The sequence below is a fragment of the Dendropsophus ebraccatus genome, chromosome 7 (genome assembly GCF_027789765.1).
Source record: "Dendropsophus ebraccatus isolate aDenEbr1 chromosome 7, aDenEbr1.pat, whole genome shotgun sequence".
Taxonomy (NCBI): domain Eukaryota; kingdom Metazoa; phylum Chordata; class Amphibia; order Anura; family Hylidae; genus Dendropsophus; species Dendropsophus ebraccatus.
Window position 1 is genome coordinate 44,208,811 of NC_091460.1, and position 25,941 is coordinate 44,234,751.

Here is a 25,941-nt window from a genome sequence, read left to right on the forward strand (position 1 = left end):
CTCTGCTCTACAACCAGTGATCTGGCTGTGGTATAAATAGATGTAGTATGCATAGTTAGCTAGGTATATATACAGCCAGATCACTATTTTTAGAGCTGAGTAGTGGCCGGTTTCCTAGAAAACGAGCTGTCAACAATGGGAGGGAAAAAGCAGCATATCAGGAGAAGGAGGCACTAAATTAATGTATTTGGACAAACTTGAGCGTGCTCAAGGTTTGCTCTTCTCTACTTAACGCCTTTCCACTGTAGACACCATTGTACTGACATTGTGAAACACTGATGAAGTGAAACTACTGCTGTCATCAGAAACTCATTGACCCTCGCTTTCATATTAATATATTATGTGCAGAGAAGACGCATCCAATCAAATATTAATATCCTAACAAAGACCGCATGCCTGGCTTCAGTGCCCACACAAAGTCACCTTCTTAGAAGTTTTTCTGTGCAAAGCCATAGAAAAATCCCTTGAAAGGGTATTGGAATAAAAAAAAAAACTTGACTCTGCTAAGTCTGTTAGCATTTTCAGATCAATACTATGGGGAGATTTATCAAACTGGTGTAAAGTAGAACTGGCTCAGTTGCCTCTAGCGACCAATCAGATTCCACCTTTCAAAGAATCTGTAAGGAATTAAAAGTGGAATCTGATTGGTTGCTAGGGGCAACTAAGACAATTCTACTTTACAGCGGTTTGATAAATCTTCCCCTATGTTCTACGGGTCACAGAATTCTTACAGGTTTTTGTTAATTTGCAGCGGACAATTCTTCTGAACATTGCCTGAAAAGCATCCTATGGCTTCCAAGGAGAGATGACTGAACTCCATAAAAGTTTGGGTTTGCATGAACCTGAAGGCTTGGTACTTAAATTGCACTGCCAGAAAAAGGTGGATGTAGCCCCTAGAAAACATGAATATAGCCATAAACTGTATCCATGCTTCCTAGGCAGTCTTCGGGCTGCATCCACCTTCAACAGGATTCAAATGCCAAGCCTTCAGGTTCATGCAAACCCAAACTTTCTGCTCATCTCTTCTTCCAAGGACAGGGTTTCATAAAAGTTGGAGCTGAAGGGCGCCATATTGATGTTTTCTTTGTGCCACATTCAACCCAGGATTAAAGGGGTTATCCAGTGCTACAAAAACATGGCCACTTTTTCCCCTACTGTTGTCTCCAGGTCAGGTGCGGTTTGCAATTAAGCTCCATTTACTTGAATGGAACTGAGTTTGAAACCCCACCCAATCTGGAGACAACAGTAGGGGGAAAGTGGCCATGTATTTATAGCGCTGGATAACCCCTTTAGGGTACAAACCCACACACCGTATACGCAGCAGTTACGCAACAAATACGCAGCAGATTTGATGGTTTAGATTAGATCTAAATAACTGAACACAGCATCAAATCTGTTGCGTATTTGCTGCGTATCGCAGCAGTAAATACGCAGAGTATATGCCGTGTGTGTTTGTACCCTTAGGGTATAAACCCACACACCGTATATGCAGTGTATTTACTGCTGCGATACGCAGCAAATACGCAACAAATTAGATCTAAATAACTGAACACAGCATCAAATCTAAACCATCAAATCTGCTGCGTATTTGTTGCGTAACTGCTGCGTATACGGTGTGTGGGTTTACACGTACCGGATCCACAGCAGATTTCTCGCCCCTTTAACCCCTTGCATCCTGCCGCCGGCCGCCCACAGCCCCGGCTCCTTTAACCCCCCCCCCAGCCACCCGCACCCAGGGCCCAAGCATACATTACCTGCTCGGTGCCACGGCTATGTGCGACGCTCCCCTCGCTCCACATCAGCCAATCAGTGATTGGGGAACGAGGGGAGCCGGGAGTGTCACACACAGCTGCGAAGCCGAGCAGGTAATGTATGCTCGGGGGCTGGGGGCGGCCGGGGGGTTAAAGTAGCCGGGGTTAAAGTGGCTGGCAGCGGGATGCAGGGGGTTAAAGGGGCCGGTCCCATTCACGCAGCAGATCCGCTGCGTGTATGGGACCCATTCACCTTCACAGCACTAGATCCGCAGCGGTATCGGTACATGTGAATGTCCCCTTAAGCAATTTTTTCAGGTTGTTAGCACTTTTATGCAACCTCTACAGTAAGTTATGTGGCCCCCCCATGCATAATACCCCTTTCTCTTGAACTGAAACATTCTTCACAGAGTTTACAACTCATTCAAGCGCAGTGAAAGGTGACACCTCTCTTATTGGCAGATAACACAGAATCACACAATTGACAATAGGTGATAGTCACCATTCCCCTCCTCCCCCCGCTCTGCACAGACCACAGATCATGTTCGCAACATAGAAGTCAAGAGGTCATTTGCTTTTTAGGGCCGTATTACACTGACGGATATTCTATGCAAGCGAGTGCCAATCTGCTAGATCAGTACTCGCTTACAGAGCCTATTACATGGCTCGAAGATCACGTAGCAAGGGGCCTTGCTGTGTGTATAGAAAAAAAAAAGCTATACTTTATCTCTCCATGCTCCCTGGCTTCCTACTGGCTTCTCCCCAAGTTCCTCGCTGCTGTTGCTGGCACTTCTAAGACATCTCTGAAGTGACAACCTGCTCAACCAATTACTGGCCAAGATGGGACAGAGTCGCTGCCAGTGATTGGCTGAGCGACCTGTCACTGCAGAGAATGCTTCAGAAGCTTTAGCGGTAGCTGTGGTGAGCTCGAAGGACACCGGTAGTGTGGAAAGATAAAGTAGAGCTTTAATATTTTCTCTGCACTTTCAACGGCCGCGATGCGCGATCAGCAACTGGCGATTTTCAAACCTGCCGAGAGACAACAATCGGCGGACGATCAGGTCCTTGTCCGATTGTTGTCTTTATTACAAGGGAATAATCCAATTTTAGTCAGATGACCAAACTAATCCCCTTACGGTAAATCATATACAAAAACTAGAATAGCCAGAAAAAACAGCTAAATGGGGAAAACACCAATAAAATATAACTTTTAATAATAATCTTTAAAATAAATAACACCCCACACACATTCAATACCACAACCGTGGTCCTTATTATAAGTTTTTGCCACGCATCAATATCCTGGTACTCTTTGGACTCAATTCACACTGAAACCATTAACTACCCCTTTGGGATACAATCCCTATATACACCCTATATTCACATCCCGACGTGGCCCGTTTCTATTGGTTTTACCAAATATCATCAGGGGATATATTGGAAACAACAAAAGGTAAATATATGTATAAATTAAACTATGCAATACAAAGAGAGTACCTCCTAGTTATAGATCACAGTGGCGATCATAAAGTGACTCATGCAGGAAAATCATGCAAAGGTTAAAGTGCTATAGATAGTACCTATGCCAGTGGGCAAAGAGTAGTGCAATACTCTTTGCCCACTGGCATAGGTACTATCTATAGCACTTTAACCTTTGCATGATTTTCCTGCATGAGTCACTTTATGATCGCCACTGTGATCTATAACTAGGAGGTACTCTCTTTGTATTGCATAGTTTAATTTATACATATATTTACCTTTTGTTGTTTCCAATATATCCCCTGATGATATTTGGTAAAACCAATAGAAACGGGCCACGTCGGGATGTGGATATAGGGTGTATATAGGGATTGTATCCCAAAGGGGTAGTTCGGGGCAGGGGTCGCCCTTGTTAGGGCGAGTGCCCCGACAGACCCTGTGCGAGCAGGGGTAGACAACACATACATACAACTAGGGGCGTTTTAGGGTGAGTTATCCTGACTGCCCGGAAAGTTTGTGTACCCCTGCATCATATCGTATTGGACTCCAGGAAAAGGAACTCTGAGACTGATCATGGAGTGGGTGAGATTGTACCATTCTTTTTTCCTATCCACTTGTTAATGGTTTCAGTGTGAATTGAGTCCAAAGAGTACCAGGATATTGATGCGTGGCAAAAACTTATAATAAGGACCACGGTTGTGGTATTGAATGTGTGTGGGGTGTTATTTATTTTAAAGATTATTATTAAAAGTTATATTTTATTGGTGTTTTCCCCATTTAGCTGTTTTTTCTGGCTATTCTAGTTTTTCTTTATTACAAGGGGCGATATCTGTCCGAATCAGCCTCTCTCTGAACTTGTGTTGAGGCTATGTTCACACAACGTATATTTTCGGAAAACCATGGCTGTTGTACAACGGACGTGATTATTACAGAAATATATGTTACCTAGCTGTCTATGGGATCCCGGCCAGAGCTTATACACATTGGGGAAGATTTATCAAAGGGTGTAAAATTGATATTTGTGCAAACCGCCCACAGCAACCAATCACAGCTCAGCTTCCAGCTCTGGTGAAAGGAAAGCTGAGCTGTGATTGGTTGCTGTGGGCAGTTTGCACCAGTCTAAACTTTACACAATTTGATAAATCTGCCCCATAGTATACGGGATCTCTAGCGGCGCCGCAAACAACTGACATGTCAGTTTTCTGCGGCCGCTATTCATTGAATAGCAGGAATCAATGCTAGAGAGCTAGATGATATGCCGAGAATAGCGGCCGCAGAAAACCCTGTTAGTGCACACTGTGGAGCGAGTGGCTCCGGGCGCTCGCTCCAGTGTGCTGTGGGGAGTTCTAATTCGGGATGCGCCCACATGAGAACTCTGCGGGGCTAAAGATCATCCGGCGGGGTACTGCGTATGCAAAAGATGATACTAGAACAGTGTATGCCAGTGTATGGTTCCTGGCACAGTACACAGGGAACAGGATATGATGTACACAGTTTGTGGAATATAATAAATAGAACATTATATACTGAATAGTGTCCAAGGAACAGAGTATATGAAAGCTGATACAGAGTTACAGGGGTATTCCAATCTCAACAGGTAAGTATACTGTAGGAATCATCATGTCACAATATATATTTTTGCAAATACTGTACATTTATTTCCCTCCCATTGTTGACATCTCATTGTCTAGGTTACCAACCACCACTCTGCTCTAAAATCAGTGGTCTGGCTGGTGTGTATATATAGTTAAAATAAATATATTATACATATTTATATATATTTATTTTAACTATATATACACACCAACCAGACCACTGCTTTTAGAGCAGAGTGGTGGTTGGTAACCTAGACAATGAGATGTCAACAATGGGAGGAAATGGCCGGCATATCAGAAGAAGGAGCAAAATTTGCTAAATTAACGTATTTGAAAAAATATTAATGAGACGAGCCTCATAACTAGGTTAGTCGAGATGGTCATACCCCTTTAAGCGCATGCCAAGGATGGATGTGGCATGGTAAGACTGTGCATACCAAATGGAGCTATGGGCACACAGTATACAGGCGATGGTCTACAGCACAGTGTATATGAAGGACTAGCGGTGAGTGGATCGGTCAAAATGCTCGCGTTCGGCGATGTTATAGGAACTCAAACGCTTGGTGTTCGATTCCCCACAGCTGCAGAGGCCGTATGCCGCCCTAGGGAGTCCTGGGATACTGAGGATGGTCCTGCACACACTACAGGAGGGCAATAGTTCATGTAGGCAATGCCAGTATACTAAGGGCAGTCCATTCTGCCAGGGCTGAGCACTGTGTATGTGGTACACACGGTGAGGATGGGCCTGCTACCTGCACAGGGTCTATAGCTACTGGTATTGGATACAGAGCTACCTGGAGCAGTATACATGGCGGGGACACTGACCTTTCCACACGCTCCATCCCCTAAGACGACTATCTTCAGCTGCCTGTCCTGGCTCTCCTCCTCAGAGTCAGACATATTGCTCTCACGGCTGCAGGATTATGACACCGGATTTACAGCAGCGCTAAGCAACCGGACGCCATGTTCATTGGAAGCTTGTCACTGGCTGCAGCTCCGGCACATACCATCTCCACTCCCGGGGGTGGCCGAGCAGACGCACAAGGCAGAGATGTACGATTATCGCCCTGCGTGGTACACAAGTCACCACACGCTACACATGCGATTATTCCCCTTAGGTCTTCTCATATCAGGGGCAGTATGGAAGCATTGTGAATTAAAAAAACTCCCCCTGTGCCTGGAGAAGTGGTTTCATCCCGCCAGTGACACCGCTTGGTTACTAGGGGGAAGGAGGGAGGCGAGGACACCTAGGGCACAGCTGGGGGGAGGATCACCCTATGTGGGTATCACAGCTGCTGGGCATATAGAGGACACCATAACTGCGGCCTCACACAAACTTTACTTTTGTGACGTACACGGCAAATTTATGACACACATTCATGTTGCCCATGGAAACCAGTCACACATCGAGGCTTACATTTTCCAAAGTGAAAGCAGCGCTGTGATTGGCTGATATCAGTTACTTTATGCAGTATTTACTTGACATATATAACCACAGGAGGGCTTATTATGCAATTGGGGGAGTTTTATTACTAATATTCCCTGTGCAATAAAACTGACACATAGGGGGAGATTTATTTAAACATGGTGTAAAGTGAAACTGGCTCAGTTGCCCCTAGCAACCAATCAGATTCCACCTTTCATTTTCAAAAGAGTCTGTGAGGAATGAAAGGTGGAATCTGATTGGTTGCTAGGGGCAACTGGGCCAGTCTCACTTTACATCATGTTTCATAAATCTCCCCCAGTATCTTTATTTTGAAGGTCATTGTGATAATTACACCCAAAATATATAGTTTTTGTTATGTTTTACTATCTTAAAAACTTTTTTTTTTTTAATGATGCATCACATAGGCGCAGAGGACCAAGATGTAAATAAATTATTCATAAATGCTTGTTATTGCGCTAAACACAACATTATTCACATGTTGGCACCTCTGCTACGCAGCATTTCAAATTGTTCCTGTGTGCAGCTACAAAAATCCTGTGAGGCTGTGGGCCATCAGGGGGAAATGCTCCTTTAAGACCAGCGCAGGAAATGCCGGTCTTAAAGGGGTACTTCAGTTAATAGGGGACAAGTTCGTTATACAGATTTGTAAATTACTTCTAGTTAACAATTTCATGGTTTCCAATACTTATCAGCTGCTGTATGTCCTGCAGGAAGTGGTGTATTCTTTCCAGTCTGACCCAGTACTCTCTGATGCCACCTTTGTCCATGTCAGGAACTGTCCAGAGCAGCAGCAAATCCCCATAGAAAACCTCTCCTGCTCTGGACAGTTCCTGACATGGAGAGAGGTGGCAGCAGGGAGCGTTGTGTCAGACTGGAGAGAATACACCACAAATTTCTAACATCAGTTGATTTTTTTTCTCCAGGGTACCCCTTCAGCCACATGAAACCTTAAATGAGGAATGGCGAATGACGGATTATACGATTACAAGAATGGTGCATAGTGATCTATTCTGTACTGTGATGGAAATTCGATGTCACAAAGGAACGACAAACACTGATCTTTCTCCCAAAAATATGGAGGGAGATTTATCAAACATGGTGTAAAGTGAAACTGGCCCAGTTGCCCCTACCAACCAATCAGATTCCACCTTTCATTCCTCACAGACTCTTTGGAAAAAGAAAGGTGGGATCTGATTGGTTGCTAGGGGCAACTGGGCCAGAATCACTTTACACCATGTTTAATAAATCTCCCCCCATGGTGTTCAGTGGCATAACGTACAATAGCCGGGCAACCAATAGTCCTCATTCCAGATACACTTACAGCTCGCCAATACATTGATTTAGTTGTGAAACCAGTGGTACAGACATTCTCCAACGTGTCCATTTTTAACAAGACATCACCAGGCTGCATGTTTCTTGTAAAAATCAATATGCAAAAAGGTCCTGGGAGCCTCAGTTACGAGTCTCAAAACACAGGACTAGCCAGATATCCACAGAAGGACCTAGCAAAGGGATGGATGTTGTACGGAGACCACCATAATAAGTGGCCCCTTCAGTCAATGTCCTACTCAATTATGAGTCTGATGATATGATTAAGGAAATGCCAAAGCCAGGTATCTATCCAGAGACAGCTGTTTCAGGGTGTTGCCCCTCATCAGTGTGTAGCAGAATTCTGGCTAGGTGGGAGCAATGCCTAGTGGACGAATAAGACAAACAGATGACTGATCTCAGGAAGACCAGCCAAAGAGGACACTGGTGGACCCTGGTTAAAGCCCTCAATAGAGTGAAACCCTAGGTGCAATGCCCCCTGAGAAACATCAATATACAAAAAGGTACGCAGAGCCTCAGTTAAAACGCTGGACTAGCCAGATATCCCTCCGGAGAAGGACCTAGCAAAGGGATGGCTCCTGTATGGAAACCAAAATATTAAGTGGCCCCTTCAGTCAATATCCAACTCAATTATGAGTCTGATGATATGACCAGGGAAATACCGAAACCAATTATCCATCCACACACAGCTGTTTCGGGGTGTTGCCCCTTATCAATGTGGAGCAGGATTCTGGTTAGGTTGCATAGGTTGCAGCCTGAGCACATCTGGGACATCTTTGGTCACCAATGCAAAGGGTGCTGACGGCAGTGGATGTTGATGATTTACATGTCCGAATACATCAAGCGTGAAAACGGACATTTAGACAACCATTAATAACCTTACTGATAGTGTGCCAAGGCTTGTGCACGTATTTTTGCACATAGCGGTCATACTAGATACCAAAACAAATTTAACTGTTTTCAATTTTTTGCTTCAGTTTTTTATCATTTGCATATGATTAACATGCTGTAATTTCCATAATTCTACAACTTTACATTTTGGTGTTTCAGTTTTCAGCCACTGTTATCATATTGGTTTGTGTGACATCGATGTAACATGGGATCCAAGGACATTGGACTGGCATGCGCCTGCGTAAAACAAATAATCAGTGTACTAGTCATTGGGGCTCAAGATACAGTGAAGAAGCATGTGTACTGTGCAACCATGACTTTTAGGAAAAGTGAGTAAAACAGGGATGAGGAATCTTCGGCCCTCTTGCTTTTGCAAACCTACAGTTTCCATCATGCCTGGTCAACCAAAGCTTTGTTTATTAGATGACATCAATATAGTTTAGTGGTACCCATTATCCTGAGGCTGTTCCTTTTAGAAATACTTTAAGACAATTTCAAGTCTTCCAGTACTTTTCAGCTGTTGTATGTCCAACATAACTATGTCTATGACATAGAGCAACTGATACTTATTGGAAGACTTTATGTTTTTGTAACAAGCAAATTACAAATCTCTGCCACATTCTGACGCCAGTTGATTTGAAAGAAAAAATATTTAGCTGGAGTTGCCCCTTAAGAACCAAAGCCCATTTTTTAAATCTGACCTGTCACTTTATGCAGTCATAGCTATGTGATGCTATAACTTATCCATGCGATTCTGAGATTGTTTTTTGTGACATATTGTACTTTACATTAGTGGTAAATGTTGCCCGATATCCATACAATTTTCTTTAGAAAAATGTCCATTTGTCACAGAAGAAAATGACAAAATTGGCATATTTCTACACCGTGGGGGTTTAATCTTGTTGTAATTTTATTGCCAGCTTCATTATGCGTGCATCGATACTAAATATGTGTACTTTTTCCCCTAAATTTATTATTGCTTTGGGGATTATGTGTGTATTGTATTTCATTTTACTTGTTTTTTCTTTTATACAGTCCTAACATAGGGACTTCACTATTTGATTGCCTAATGACAGGTATATCACATTCCAGTGTTGATTTGAACTACAATGTAATATGCCTGTCATAGGCATTGCTGATCAGGCACTTTACGGACATGAAGAGAAAAAGGAGCTGCTGCACCTCACACCTATGGCTGGCACTAATGCCTCTTGGCTACATTTAAAAACCAACGCCAGGATGTTGGTATATACAGTAATTTGATCAAACCATATTGCCTCATATACCACGTGCAGGTCCCCTGGCCCACATGAGTCCCTACACTAAATCAACACTGTGTTGGTCAGCGACCGCCAAGCCCGCAAAGCGAATGCAAGCAGGGAAGGGAGGCCACGGAATGGCTCTGCAACCCCACTGTCACAGGACCAAACCCGTTGGCGGAGAAAGCGGCCACCAAGCAACACAAGTGTGAACATGGTGATCAGGCTCTGCCTCAGGAGTGAGTTTGATCAGACACCATAGCTACAGTATGACACTGGACCTCATGGAGGTCTCCGGATCTCCTAGCAACTATTGGGGCTGTGCAATCACTTCGCACAGCCCCGGTGGTGAACAGAAGGAGAATCCTTCCTCTGTTATGCCCTATAGATGCTGCGATCACACTGATCGCAGCACCTATAGGGTTAACTGCCGCGATCCCGGATGCCCAGCTTTCACTGACAGACGAATAATGGCCAAATGATTATTGATGGCAGTTATCTTCAGCTCTGCCAAGCACTCTGGTGTTCTCTATGGGGAAGGGGTAAAACAAAGATTGCTCTGACTGTGGCTTATCTCTCGGAGAACAAAGGGGTTAAGCAGTGATTTTCTATCACGTCCAACGCCTGTCTCCACCAACATCATTTGCTGGTCATGATAGCCCCATACGTGAGTGGCAGGTACCGCAGACAAAGTATAGGGTGCATGGGGACATAATCAGTGATGTCTACATGGTCATATTATCAAGTGACATCATCACCAAACGATTCTGCAATTTTTCTGTGACTTACTGTGCAGCTTTAAATTTGCAATTTGGTAAAAAAAAATGACAGATAAGTCACAGTTGCATGTGACATATTGTACATTGCAGTCTGTAATAGCAAAGTCTTGTGCTAACGGCAGCCAAATGTCCAGCAGGTTTGGATTTTTTGACAATTCTTTTGCAATTGTGTGCTGCAACAAGGCCACACCGGCAATCAGTAGATTATGCCTGTATTCCTGGTTTACTCCACATGTGGTTCAAGCTTTTGGTGGTTTTTATTTGGATCTTACATCCTCATAATAGCAATAGTACTGAAATGCAATGATTTTGTAATATTAGAATATATTCCATGCTTTCCCACCAGAGGGAACAGTGTAGCCAGCTATAGTGTAAGTAGAATTGTTTAATTGGTTCTATCTTGTGGGTAGGAATATGCTCTGTCTCAAGCCAATACTGCCAGGTTATTGATACAAGTAGAAAGCAATTTCCAATGTGTAGGCACAAAAGGTTTGCTTTCAAAAAAGATATAAAATTAGCCATAACAATAAAATAATAAAATCTTGGACAGGTGACGTAAATCATATTGATTATCTAACGACAATGTCGCCAGTAAATAGTCAGTTCTTAAAGTTATATTCCCGTTTCAACTAACATAGATTAGGGATAATCAAATTAAATATTTTTGCAAAAAGATTCATTTAGCGAACTGGCCTCCTTCTCTTTGTTCTTGTTCTTTACCTTTCAGCTTTATTTGAATATTTGTACGGTGTCATTGATCATTTATAGCCAGTTTGGCCAACTGTACCAACTAATATTGACTAAAATGTGTATGGATCTGTATGCAAAACATCAGACGCAGAAGGATTCTTACTTAAGAAGGTGCCTCCAACAAATCCTTCAACCTTTTCTACTGTTTTCCCACTATTTTGCTACTGTTTTGCATTATATGTTATACTGTACACCACCCTGATTGGTTCATCAGTCTGAACACGAGTACATCCAGCTGATATATATCTATCGCCCTATTTTTGGATGTGAAATTCTATCTCGAATGTATGTTCATAGATGTATGCTGAAAACTTTAAATAAAGAATTTAAAAAAAGCTAAATGTCTTTGTATCTCTATTTTGTGTTTAACTGAAATGTAACTTTAGATTAGAGTAATCAAATGCCGCACGCTCCTAAGCATGCTTGAGGTTTGTTTCTCTCTACCTCTGATACATTACTGGACTTCTTTTCAATATCAGAAATATCCGAAATGCAGGTCTTTGTTTTTCTCACGTGTAAAGTGAAAATGATGCGACGAAAAACTAAAATGGAAAGATTTGCATCTTTCTGTGTTTTAGAGCCACTCCTTGTTTTGATAAAAACACCAAAATAAGGATCAAAATGAAGTCCAAAATAAGGGCCAAAACACTTTAGGATGGTCAACCCCATCCTGTTGATCCCAAGCCACATGTGGCTTGCAAGCCCCTAGTCTGTGATGTGCGCCTGTCTGCTAGACCAGGTGGACTTGGAAGCTTGTGGCCTGATCAACTCCTAGCTCACCGCTCCTGCCTTACCTATCACAGGGTATGTACTAGTAAAAGCAGAAATCTTCTCGCTCCCCCATTACCTGTCCTCTTCTATTTTTATGGGCTCCAGTATAGTCCTGTGCTATGTTGTTAGATAAACAAACAAACAAACAGAGAAGGGCAGTAATGCGGTGAGGAAGAAGCCACCACAATCATTATATATTTCGAAAACACTAGCCCTCATAAAATAATTTTGCCCCAACAAATAAATCTTAAAGGCTTGGTTTTCCACGTCTCTCTCTCTCACTCTTTTCCACCCAAACTAACTTTGGACGAAGAAGAGAGGCAGCAGAAAACCCTTTTAGTTTAGGGCTCATCCGGATGTTCTTCATTGCAATTACTGACTACAAAGCTAGGAATAGATCATAAATGCAGGACATATATAAAGAAAAGATGGAGACTTCTCTGCTTTTCAGATCTATTCCTGGCCTAGTTGTCAGGACCAGTCACACCAAACACACAGAGACAGTGAGCCCTGAGCTCAGCCCCTCCCACTGTCCCTACCTAATTGCCGCAATCTGCCCTAAAATGGCAGCGGACAACTTGGCGGCGATCCCTGGCCTGGATACGTGAAACAATAGACAAGACAAAACGAACAAACACAATAAGAATGTTCAGCAATCCGGGTCACAACAGTCTGGCAGCAAAGGTACAAAATCAGGATCCAAAAGAGTGGTCAAATAACAGACAATATGGTCGGGGGCAGGCAGCAAGCAAGCGAGGCCAAAAGATACAAGGCAGAAATCAGGAGAAGCAAAGAAACAGAACCACAAGCAGGCAGAGACTAAGTCAATAACCGGCCAGGCACAGGCAGAAGCTGAAATCTTAAATAGGACACCAGGAACATAGTCCAGAAGATGATAGGAAGGACCAGCTGTCAATCACTGAGGCAAAGGCAGGTTAACCATTACATGACCAGGGAAGCTTAGCAGAACAGACACGGGTGGGGCAGGGAAAACAATTAGCAGACTGGCAAAAACAAAAAGGCAAACAAAACACAGAATAAATAGAAGATTATGGCCAAAAGCGCAGTCTCGGTCGTACCTTACGCACCGAGGACTGCGCCAAAGTTGCATTCCTGACACTAGTATTCTATAATTGTAATGTGGAGGCATAATCATTTTTTCATGCGGGGTAATGATAAACGGGCTCTCTAGGCATGAATTTTAAAAAAATGCCCCATGGGTGCTCCTAAAATAAAGAATAACCCATACTCCCGGCCCCAATCTCCTCCTGCTACTCTTGCTATGGCATCTGGTGCCTGGTCCTTTCTGCTTCTTCCTGCTTACTATGGTGCACCAACCTGTAAGTACTGGCTGATCAGCCAATCACTGGATGAGGTCACCGCTGCAGCCAGTGATTGGCCAAGCAGGCAGTTCTAAAAGGAAAGACACCAAAATAAATAAATCAGGACACCACAGGACTAGAGATGATCAAACAGGGCCGAGGTTCAGGTTCGTACGAACTTGAAACATCTGCATTTGACTCCCTCTTTCTTACCGTTCTGTGGGGAAGGGGGAGACAGCCCGAGTACCGCCTGGAAAACAGGGATACAGCCTATTACCATCGGCATTTGACTCCCGCTGCCTTCCCGTTTCGTGGGGAAGGTGGAGACAGCCCGAGTACCGCCTGGAAAACAGGGATACAGCCTATTACCTAGGCTGTATCCCTGTTTTCCAGGCGGTACTCAAGCTGTCTCCACCTTTTCCACGGAACGGGAAGGCAGCAGGAGTCAAATGCCAATGGTTCGGGTTCGTACAAACCTGAACCTCCTTTTTATTCCCTGTGTTGTCTTATGTTACCATTATTGGACCTACACTGGGAGTTGGAAATAATGCTTTGTGCTGATATACTGACACATGCCATCTTGTACTATGCATCTTACTTTGTTGCCAATGTATTCTTACCATTAGCTTTGAGCAAAGAGGCCAAACTGTTGCCGAATCTGAACAGTTCAACACCACATACAATATCATTTTCATTTATAGCCAAAAAACTTTATTTTCTTTTGCAAAATTCCGAGCGGGCAGAATTGCAGTATGTAGGACATATGATATTTCCTATTTATAGTAGATAATATAAATGTATGGCTATAGTAAAATTCCCGTGTAGGTATCATACTGTGCAAAAATAATAAAATTGTCAGCTCCACAGCTGCATTATTTTACCATTACTTCAGCTTTATCCATGTGTGGGTCTGTTGATACGGTTGTCTATGGCACCGCAACACAGCTCCCCTTTACCGAGGATATAAATCGTGCTGTTTAGCATTACTGCAGGGAAGAGAGTTGATTGCATTGCATTCACTTACTCTGTGTTGCCGCAAGCTGTATTTTTGTACCGAGAGATAGAACAAGTAAATTATTTTTCCACTTCCAGGCGTTACAGGTTCACATAATTTTATATGCCTGTTGGCCATTCAGGCTGCACTTCTCACTTAGAACTTATGTAGTGCTTTGGGCAGACCTTTTCAGCATGTACATGAGGCCCCAGGGTATTTTCTGCTCAGCCTCTTTTCCCACTTCATAAAACAAAATTGAAAGAAGAATTAGCTACACAGGACCATCACCACTAGGAATATATTTTCTGCAAAATTGGTAGTTCACATGAAACAACCCTCACAGTCAGATCTCCAAATTGCATTCCAGGTAATATTGCTGTGTTAACATTTATACGTACAGCTGAATGAAATTCTAGTAATTCGGCTCTCATAAAACCAGCAGTACATATTAATAATTTCAAGCATTTTCTTGGACTCTTCTGGTTCCAAATACTTAAGGGAGGTGTGTGCGAGTCTTTTTTGAAACCCACTGCCAGACACCCAACACAGAATTTCTAAGTACAGTGCTTGGAAATGGTGATTTACCTACTAAAGCAGCCATTTTATATAGTTTACATAAAATATAATTTTACATAGAAGTATTGGGGCCTGGTATTTCAGACACAGGATTTCTTTGAGAACGCTTAAGAAGTAGCAATATATATCGAGAGAAGGAGATATTAGGAAAGGTAATATAAATGAACGGTAGATGTAGAAAATACACTAAAAATAAAATAAAAATCTCCTCTTCTCTCCCGTCTCCTTTTAAAATTAAAAAAGTGAATTCCAAGGAAATCAGCCATTATTCCCTTTATGCATGTCACATCCTGTGTCTGGCTGTAAGCCAACTGAGTGCAGAAGAAGCCTTGCTCCCCCTGTGAAGCCCCACCCAAAATTAAAAATCTGTTTCAGGAGCTATCAAAATCCAAATCCTGCAGGCTGACAAATAGTATGAGCAAGTTTTTCTGGCAGAATACCTTAGCCCAGTGCTTCTTAGGCCATGTTCACATAATGTTTTTTGTTGTCTGTTTCTTATTTTTTAAATGACGTCCGTTATTTTGAGGATTGGCCGCCTGACATTATTCTAGTTTGGGTTACTAATTGCCCTTTGGGTTTGTTTTTAATTAAAAAGTCAATTTAATTTAATAGTAAAAACTGAGAAAGGATGGTAAAAAAAAGAAAACCTGTGTGTGAACAACAAAACATAACGTCCGCTGTTTGCAAAAATCATCCGAAAATAATTGACACGATCATTATTTTGACATCGTCCGTCAATTTATACGCTGTGAGCATTGGGCGTCCGTCATTCCATTGACTTCAGTCAGTTAAATCGCGACAATAACGGACGTCTTGTTAAATAGAAAAAGCAGACGTCTTTTTTCTTCTTTTGATGTTGTATGACAATAGCCTTATACTGTGCGGCACAGCTGGAGGAGGGGCAGTTTTTACAAAATAGCAATAGTTTTTATTTTTACATGGGCTTCAACCATGGCATCCTCTTGGTCAGTCTGGTGACGGACAGGAATCACTTTGCTCTGTTGGGTGAGACACCAGTAGAAAAAGTTTGAGAAGCTCTACCTTAAACCATGGGTGTCCAACCTTCCCCCAGCTGTTGCAAGAACACAATTCCCATTGTGCCTGGACAACCAAAGCCCAGGCATGATGGGGATCCTAGTTTTGCAGCAGCTAGAGAGCTGCAGGTTGGACATCCATACTTTAGACCTGAGACCTGGCCTTCATGTTATAGAGAAGGAGATGCTGAGCACACTGTGGAGTAATATGTGCGATTGATGTGACAGGTAAGTGTTAGTTACAAGGGTGTGCAAGGGTGGACTGACACACTACAGTGGAGCAGTGAACCCTACTGCATATGCTTTTAATATTTTATAGCAGTATAGGAATTGGACCTCCGCTGAATAACAATGAGTTACCTTCTCTGGGGAGTCTTTTTTTTACTTAATTAAATTGAAGCATTTTGCATCTCAGGCAAAAAAAAAATCAGAGAACAATCACCCTGCATCCACTGCTGGAAGAACACAAGCGCAGACCTAAAATCTTCGGCCGCTGACCACACATCGCTGCATGTGATATTTACGTCATATGTCATAAAGAGTTTTAAAAAATGTTTTTTTTTTCGGAGCACTCCTTTAACAAACAGATGTTACAAACAGTCCATCTCTGAATATAAGGTATAATAATAGATTCTTATGACATCATTACATTTATTTTTTAAATTGCATTATTCAAAACCCAGTCCGCGGATAATATTTTCACATGACATTAATGGGGGAAACCGTGGTTTGCTACCTAATTGCCGAAAACCTCTGGCTTCCAGTAGGCTTTTGTTTAACCAATAGGCTTTTAAAAGTATCTTACAAGCTAGTAAGTGAGTCAAGTACACAAATGTTTATGCTAGTAATGTCTACAGTCCTGGAATGTAACAACAGACAGGCCCAGCTGCTGGACGGGACACACGCAGGGAATGGACTCGGGGAATTGTCGAGATTTATATATATTTATCTTTTCTAAAGTGGTATCTAATCAGTTATGGCCTGGAGATGGGAGTGTTAAAGTAATGCCTATTATGTACACATTCTACAACATGCTTGAAAAAAGAAACCTCTTGGCACGTTACAAGTGATGGTAGTAGAGTCCTGGCCAACATACTTCTCTAGCGCACATGGATTTTGTTTTATGCTTATGCTATTGTTTGTTACTAGGTAACAATTTGCAATGTTTCTCTACATAACACCTGCTCGCTATCACATTACTTCTCCTCCCATGTAAGATATTTGCTTTCGGCGTGTAAATATGTTTAAAAAAAATCTAAGGGGTTTTCTAAGTACAATATTGCCACTCTATCCTTAGGAGAGGCCACGTCGGATTGGTAGGAGTCCAACATTTGTCACCAACACATAAGTCGCCTGAGGAGGTGGGAATACTCCAGCTGTTCCTGGTATTGCAGGTATTAAAGCATAGGTCATCAATCTCAGATCGACCCAGCACCCTGCGTAATAACTGTTCAGCTGGGCGGGGAGTGAAGTCAATGGAGGCTGCCGTAACCAGGCACGGCCAGTACTCAGCGACCAGAGACGACTGGTTCAGGCCCCTTCCACTGCATAAATTCAACCACAGCAGCCCCATAGAACAGCTAATTGGCATTGGTGCCAGGTATCAGCATCCTACTGACCATCAATTTATATCCAATCCTAAGGATACACTATTAAAAGGTACTACAGAGATAGAAAAAATGCTGGTGTTAGAAAGTTATACAGATTTGTAATTTACTTCTATTTTTTTTTTTTAAATCTCAAATCATCTGCTCTATGTCCTGCAGGAAATGGTGTACTTTTTACAGGCTGACACAGTGCTCTCTGCTGACACCTCTGTCAGTGACAGGAACTGTCCAGAGCAGGAGAGGTTTCCTATGAGGATTTATTAGTGCTCTGGACAGTTTCTGACATGGGCATAGGTGGCAGCAGAGAGCACTGTGTTAGACTGGGAAGAATAAACCACTTTCTGCATGACACGCAGTAGCTCATAAGTAAGGCTTAAAGGAGAAGTCGGGCAAAAAATTTTATTAAAGTATTGTATTGCCCCTCAAAAGTTATATAAATCACCAATATACACTTATTATGGGAAATGCTTATAAAGTGCTTTTTTCCTGCACTTACTACTGCATAAAGGCTTCACTTCCTGGATAACATGGTTATGTCACGCCCCGACTCCGAGAGCTGTGCGGGCTGTGGCTGCTGGAGAGGATGATGGCAGAGGGATGCTCAGTGTCCCTCCAGTGCCCTGTGTCCCTCAGGGTCCCCTTTTCTTGACCAGGAAAATTCTTTTTAATCAGAGTCTAGTTAAACATATTTATATGTCCAAAGCAAACATAAGACAGAAGTAATGTGATAGCGAGCAGGTGTTATGAAGAAAACCACTACAAATTGTTACCTAGTAACAGACAATAGCATAAGGGTAAAACTAAATCCACATGCACTAGAAAAGTATGTGTATAGAAATGTCTCAAATAGAAAATCCATTCCATACATCAACATGGATTTCTTCAAGCTCCATACAGATGAAAGGGACAGTCACCGAAATCTCGGCGATAAATCTGTCACATGGGAAATAGACCTTATGAGTAGAGATGAGTGAACAGAACTTCACGAATTGAGATTCAGTAAGAACTTTGCAAGAAGTTTGGTTTATTACAGAACCGAACTTTATACAACATTAGTAACAAGTTCATAAAGATGGCAGCCATGTATTTTATTACTAAGATAAAACAAAAAAATGCCTATTCTCTCCTGTCTGTGTTCCCCCGGTGTCCTCCCAGTGTCCCCTGCTGAACGCATCCCACCTCCAGCCCGCTCAGCCAATCAGTGACTGAGACGGGACAGCAACAGTCAGTGATTGTCACTGTCTGTCACTCCTGAGATGAGAAGCCTGTAATACATTGGCGACCACACAGTTAAATGACAACCATGTAATACTGCAATTCAGTTGTACAACTACAGGAGAAATCTGTGCTTGTGGCTTTACAAAGCATACAAGAGCAAGTGGTTTCAGTAGCTAAACCAACAGATATGTACTGACCACCCTGTCAGCTTAAAGGGGTTATCCAGCGCTCAGAGCGTAGCTAGGATTAACGGGGCCCCATAGCAAAAAATTGTAAGGGCCCCCCCTCCCCTATGCAAAACACAAAGCACTAGATAGATAGATAGATAGATAGATAGATAGATAGATAGATAGATATTATTATTATTATTATTATTATTATTATTAATATTTTACATATAAATCTTGGTGATGTGGCCAAAAAATTAAATCTTTCATGGCCACAGGCAGAATCCTGGCTCCTTGCTCTGTCAGTCCACTGTTTTAACTATAAGGGCCCATTAGGAACATTATGGTTAAATACATAGGTGCAGGAGAAGACTGCCTTCTGCTTAACCCCTTATGTACTACAGTGTGTAAGTGACCCAAAGTTCAGAAGACAAGGAGATCTCTGCTTCACTGCTAGTGCAATGATAACCCCGACCTCTGCGTGGAGCTCTGCACATTTTCCTACTTGGTTGCTGCAGGGTGGAAAACAGAGGTCAGGGGTTATCAGTGCAGTGAAACAGAGATCTCTTGGTCTTCTGCTTTTAACCCTTTTTGTGTTGCAGCATGTAAGTAAACATTGGGTCACTTACACACTTCAGTACTTAAGGGGTTAAGCAGAAGGACACATGATGGCTCCTATATTCCCTGTGCATCCCTGGGCCCCCCTGCTGCACGGGCCCCATAGCAGCTGCCTACCCTGCCTCTATGGTAGCTACGCCCATGCAAGCGCTACAAAAGCATGGCCACTTTTCCCCCTCTCTTGTCTCCAGTTCAAGTGTGGTTTGCAGTTAAGCTCCATTTACTTCAATGGAACGGAGTTTGAAACCCCACCCAATCTGGAGACAAGAGAGGGGGAAAAGTGGCCATGTTTTGTAGCGCTGGATAGCCCTTTTAATTCTCCTTAGGCCCTATTACACCAAACGATTATTGTCCGTACTTGGCTTATTACCGTCTATTCTGGCTGATAAACGCTTGGTTTAATAGGTCATGTTAAAAGACCACGATCAGCCGACATGCACAATGTCAGCTGATCAGGGGCTTTTAACATGTTGAAACTCAATGATCAGTGCAGTGATCAGTGCTGCTCCCTACTCTGCTCCCTACTCGCTGTCTGTTTGTGTAATATTACAGGCAGTGAATGGAGAACAAGGTGGAATCAAGCGCTGTCCTGACAGGTTGGTGCTCGCCTCCCCCTTATATCACACTGTGTAATACAGCCTTTTGTTTTGCCTGACAAAGACGTTCAGTGCCGAAATGCGTCCTATCGTACCATTGTCTTTTGGTTCTTCACCTGCTATGTGAATAAATAAGCAAGAAAGCTATTGGTGAGTGCCGGGATTTCTTTCTACAATACACCTGGGATCCTTCTCTACCATATTCAGCGGAGTGTTGTCCTTGACTGCATTGATTAACAGTATAGAGGTAAAAATAGTGATGTCACAGTATAGGGCTAATAAATACAGGGGTGTCACAATAAACAGTCAATGATATCACAATACAGAGATAATGTAATTGTCATTTTAAACATAGTGATGTCACAGACATTGGCTAAGAGCTAGTGTTGAGTGAGTATGCTAGGTCAAGTATAGTATTCAATTGGACATCATTGTGCTCAGGTAAAGGTGGCCATACATGTTTAATCGTTCTACCGATCACCTGGCCATCAGTTATATCTCCCGCCCGCCCCAGTAATGTATTGCATTTTTTCTGTTCTAATTTTTGTATATTTCGTCCCTTAAAGGGATATGTAAATGAAACATGCAACAATTTGAAAAAAAAAGCAATATGTTACTGCAAGACACATTAGAACTCCGTCGGGATGCCATTAATTGCCAGCATACCGCCAGCTCTAAGGTGTCTTACAGTAACGTATTGCATTGTTTCTGTCTAATATTTGTATATTTCTTTTACACACCCCTTCAATGAACGAAATATACAAAAATTGGAATGAAAGAAAGACATAAGTTAATTGAAGGCAAACCAGCCACGCTCTGCTCTGCAGAGCAGGGGTCACCTGGTTAAATGCTTGTGTCTCCCATTGATTTTATTGGGGTTTGTTACTCAAATCGAGCACTTGAGCATTGAAAAATACTCATCTCAAGTAACGAGCACTGAAGCATTTTAGTGCTTGCTCAACACTACTAAAACCCACAGTGATGTCACAGCGTGGGGATAATACATAGCATCATATGGAAAAGATGACACCTAGTAATATGACAGCACAGGAATACTAATCAGGAGAATATAATATAAGAAGTAATGTATACAGTGATGTCACTGTACAGATATACTAAACTCAATGATATCACTGTACAGTAGTAATACAGTGATGTCATAGTAAAGGCTCAATGCAGTGATGTCACAGTAAAAGCACAATTAATGCTGTGATGTCACAGTAAAGATAAACAGTACAGATGAGCGAACCGGGTTCGAGTCTATCCGAACCCGATCGTTCGGCATTTGATTACTGGCGGCTGCTGAACTTGGATAAAGCTCTAAGGTTGTCTGGAAAACATGGATACTGCCAATGACTATATCCATGTTTTCCACATAGCCTTAGGGCTTTATCCAACTTCAGCAGCCACCGCTAATCGAATGCCGAAAGTTCGGGTTCGGATGGACTTGAGCATGCTCCAGGTTCGCTTATCTCTAGTAAACAGTGATGTCACAGTATAGAGAGTAACTACTTTTTTCTTTATGTGTCTGTGGAGCTGCTGAAGACCCTAGCACCCAGTTGTAAATTCCTCCTCTGCACCCCTATAGTTCTGTGCCTGGTAAAGTCTAATGAAACATATCTAAACATTTCAGTTTACTAATCTATTGTGCGAGCAATACTCCATCATCTGCACTGCTTATTGTCAATGTTAGCGGGTGAGCTGTTAAGTCTCAACGAAATGAAACTTTATGCAGTGTGTAGATAAAAAAAAATTCTCCAAATAATAGGTCAGCATCTCCTCTTGTTTCTTGTTTGAGTCATTTCTGTCTATCTTGATATAACAAATGATTGTCAGGCCCAGCACGGCTCCACTAAGCAATGGACTGTGTTTAGCTTAGTTTTGGCACTGATTTACTTTGTCCTAATACCCCGAGTCCATTTAAACCCATTAAAGCGAAGGCAACTGAACACACTCAGCCCTTCTCCAGCTTCTATCTGGGTTCCTGTCAGTCAGAGTATTAGCTGCCCACACTTGGTTTCCAGGGATGAACGTCCTTATTCTGATTCCCACATCTGCACGTTTGACTCCAGGGATATGTGAGACAGGAATGAGTCAGATTGTGTAATCTGTATGACAGACACTTATTGCACAGGAATTAGGAATTTGAAAAGTTAGCAGTTTTTTTCCAATGATCTTCTCTATGAGATTATACATTGGGTAATTGCAATGAACAAATTGTTATAAACATATCAGAATGTAACCACTCTCAAATGTCAATCAATTATATTTGACCTTGAACATCATGGAAATGGCTGATACCATTGTATGGCACAGAATTGCCGTATGCTGGGGGGGGGGGTACATGTGGCCACAGCTTGTCACGCTGGAAAGGAAATCCTGGCGTAGCAATCATGATTGGAGGTGGCCATAGCTACTGCTCCATGACTAGTTAACATGTTTCCCCAAAAATAAGACAGTGCCTTTTTTAATTTTTGCACCCAAAGAGGCCCTATGTCTCATTTTCGGGGGGATGTCTTATTTCTCTACCCCTGGCCTCACTCAGCTCCTTCCCTCTGGCTCTCAACCCTGGCTCCCCCACCCCCCTTCCCCGACTCTCATCTCAATTCTCGCAAATTTCTCACTCTCAGGTTAAAGGGGTACTCCAGCATGGGAGCTATTTTGGGATCTGGCCAGGGAGGAGGTGGCTGAGAGAAAAGACACCCACTCACCTCCCTGGATCCAGCGGCGGGTCCCGTATCGCGGTGCTCTGGTCCCCGGTTCCCGGACGCTTCCTGGTTTCTGACGCAAGCTCGAGACGTGACATTCAGCCAGTCAGTGACAGAGGCAGGATCTGAGCGGACTTGAAATGGATCCCGCCTCTGTCACTGACTGGCACTGACTGTCTCGAGCCTGCGTCAGACACCAGGAAGCGGCTGGGAACCAGGGACCAGAGCGCCGCGATACGGGACCCGCCACTGGATCCGGGGAGGTGAGTGGACATCTTTTCTCTCAGCCACCTCCTCCCCGGCCAGATCCCAAAATAGTCCCCACGCTGGAGTACCCCTTTAAAAGTGGTAATGAAGCATTCTATAGTTTTACCACTAGGTGTCAGTGTTGCTTGTTGCCTTGTTATATGCTTAACTGAAGGAAGGTAATGGGTTAAAGTTACTGTTATACCATGTGTTCTGTGCTGACCTATAGGAAATGCTTTCTCTTTTTCTACCTATCCCTGCTGTCCACACACACTCACCCCCTGTAGGTGGAGTTTGTTAGCTCCTTGTGGGAGGAAGTGAGCAGAGTAGTCTAGTCTAGACATGAGTGTGTACAGATGCAGCTAGAGACCAACAGTTCTCCCAGTATTTCTACCATACCTACTATGCAGTGTTAAGTACTTTAAAGGGAGGTGTACACCCAGGAACACCCTGACCCACGCCGTGAACCAGTCTAAAAAGAGCAGGGCAGTACCCTGAAAAGAAGAGGGACTAGCCTGGATAGGAAAAAGCTACCGACAGAGGTCTACATATCCTATCTCACAGTGCAGGTAACTCGTAAGGCCTGGAAGCTTAGCTATGCCCAGATAACCAAACTAGGGCTTGTATCACCCTATTAGGATGGGTAGCTCGACACTGTAGGGCAGAAGGTGGTTAGACCAAAGTCTAAACACAGGTACAAGTAAGCAGTATACACAGAGAAGTTCCAGAATAGTACATTGCTACATTGGGTTTGGGCTCCTATGACTAATTTGTCTCCTGTACTCTCTCAGCACCGCTAAAACCGCTTCTCTTATTTTTTCAAGCACCTCCTTTAAGCACTAAGGTCAAGCACTAAAGACTTTACTAAGATTTATCCACTGTGAAAGGTTTTTTACCTGCAAATCTCTGCTCTATATTTTTATTATAACCAGAATCTGTCATTCTTCCTTTGCACCAGCACCTACACACACAGCACCATACATCTTAGGTTATTTTTCCCCTCTCTGTGGGTGGCGGTATCATTAGTCCGGGTGGGTAGGTTGCCATTCGACACTACCGTGACAAGAGCCCAAGGGAACCGAATAATCCCGGCAAGTATTTCCATGGAATTTTTATTTTTGGGGGGGGGGGGGGGGGGGGGGGGGCACCAGAAAAAAATTGACAATTTGCATCCCCACATGTGGACACAATTTTTTCAGATGCTTTTTCCACCTATAGAAGTCTATAGAGGAAGAACGTCTCGAATTCTTGAAAAAAAAAACCATCATACTCCAATTATGAAAAACTGCTACTAAACCTAAAGACACCACTAAAGTCTGAAAAAGACCACAATAAAAATGTATTGGTGTTTTTTTCGGGAATCCAGCCTACTACCACTATCAATAGTAGTAGCAATATATTCTTCCTATTACAACTATTAGTGTTATAAAACCACTACTACTTTAGTACTTTTATGCAATGTAGAGTATATAGTACAAATATATAAAACTTTATGAATAAGAAGAATTGACAATAGGCTGGAAAATTAGGGACCACTTCAATAGGACTTTGGTCTCCAACCAGTGTCAGTTCTGCAGCTTCCAGGGTATGCTGGGAGTTGTAGTCTCACAGCGGCGGTGAGAACATTTGCCACAATAAATCAGCTTTTGAATATACAGTAATGCAGTCCACATCTTCATACACCATTGCTATTCCATTGCTATTGGTTTGGATTTGCTCTCCATGAATTCTTGCTGTCCCAGTATGTAAGCTGCCCTTAGCATAATTCCTGCTATGCTGGAGCTGTGTTGACAGCTAGTGGAGAGATTGTATAACAGGGGCCAGACTTCACTAGCACAAGGCAAGACAATAGGTTTATGTTCCCTTTCAGTGCATTAATTCCTGGAATAACATTGCCAGTGTAGCTGGGGCTGTCATAAACACCTGGCACAGGTGGGTAAGCAGCTCTATTTGTAGAGCTTCTCTTATTGCTCAGCTGGGACCCTGTAAATAATCCTAACATTATTTAAGCTAATGTGTTTTTAATAGGAACATACAGTTTAATGGGGTCTTAATGAAATGTAAATAAGAATGGCACTACTGTTTGGGGCTAGTTAACTTTGTTTTCCAGCAGTTTGTTCTTTTCTCTTTTACAGCACTCTGCAGACTTTTATATGGCAGCATGATGGCTGGATGCATGTTCACATGTTGTTATGTTGTATGTTTGCACCCATTATAAGGCCATATAAAGGCTTCATTAGCAGTCAGCCACTCTCAGGACTGTGCTGTCACTCACCTGGACTGCTCTCTGCTCTCTCTATGGGAAACAGCCCTGCATCTGCACTATTTCAGCCCATTTCATCTCATGCTGGGCTTCTAACATAAGCTTCTATAGAAGAACATAGGCTTGTCTATAGCAGATTTAAAAAAAAATCATGAGGTGTTGTGTTAAATAAAACTAACTGTAATAATGAATGATAAAATAATTATTTATTTCCTTCTAAATTCTTATAATTGAACGTAGGAATAAATGTGTATTATTACTGCCACATCCATTTCTAGAGAATAGTTGATCAAATAAAAGAAGTAGGACTACAACTAATAATAATAGTAATAATATAGTAGTAATAATTCCAATAAATGGCATTTAGAAATTCATATAATGTATTAGTGAAATAAACAATAACTGTGATTGATATATATGGGACATGGAAATAAGTGTATAGATGGATAGAAAATAAAAATTATGAAAATATATATATATATATATATTCTTATTATATACTTATTATAACACTATATTTTTATTAAGTTTATGTTATTGA

The 25,941-nt window shown here is 42.4% G+C and overlaps 1 protein-coding gene across 2 annotated transcripts in view; it reads right to left on the minus strand.

The window, feature by feature from the left end:
• Nucleotides 1-6,206, minus strand: part of RAB28 (RAB28, member RAS oncogene family) — a 100,389-nt gene extending 94,183 nt beyond the window's left edge. Inside the window, exon 1 of one of the 2 annotated variants that reach the window (XM_069977415.1) lies at nt 5,651-6,205. In XM_069977415.1, the coding sequence (XP_069833516.1) occupies nt 5,651-5,725 (75 nt within the window). In that variant the 5' untranslated portion in view covers nt 5,726-6,205. Of the gene's footprint in view, nt 1-5,650 lie in introns of both variants that reach the window. The other variant, XM_069977416.1, reaches the window with a different exon arrangement.
• Between the last annotated feature and the right edge of the window lie 19,735 nt (nt 6,207-25,941).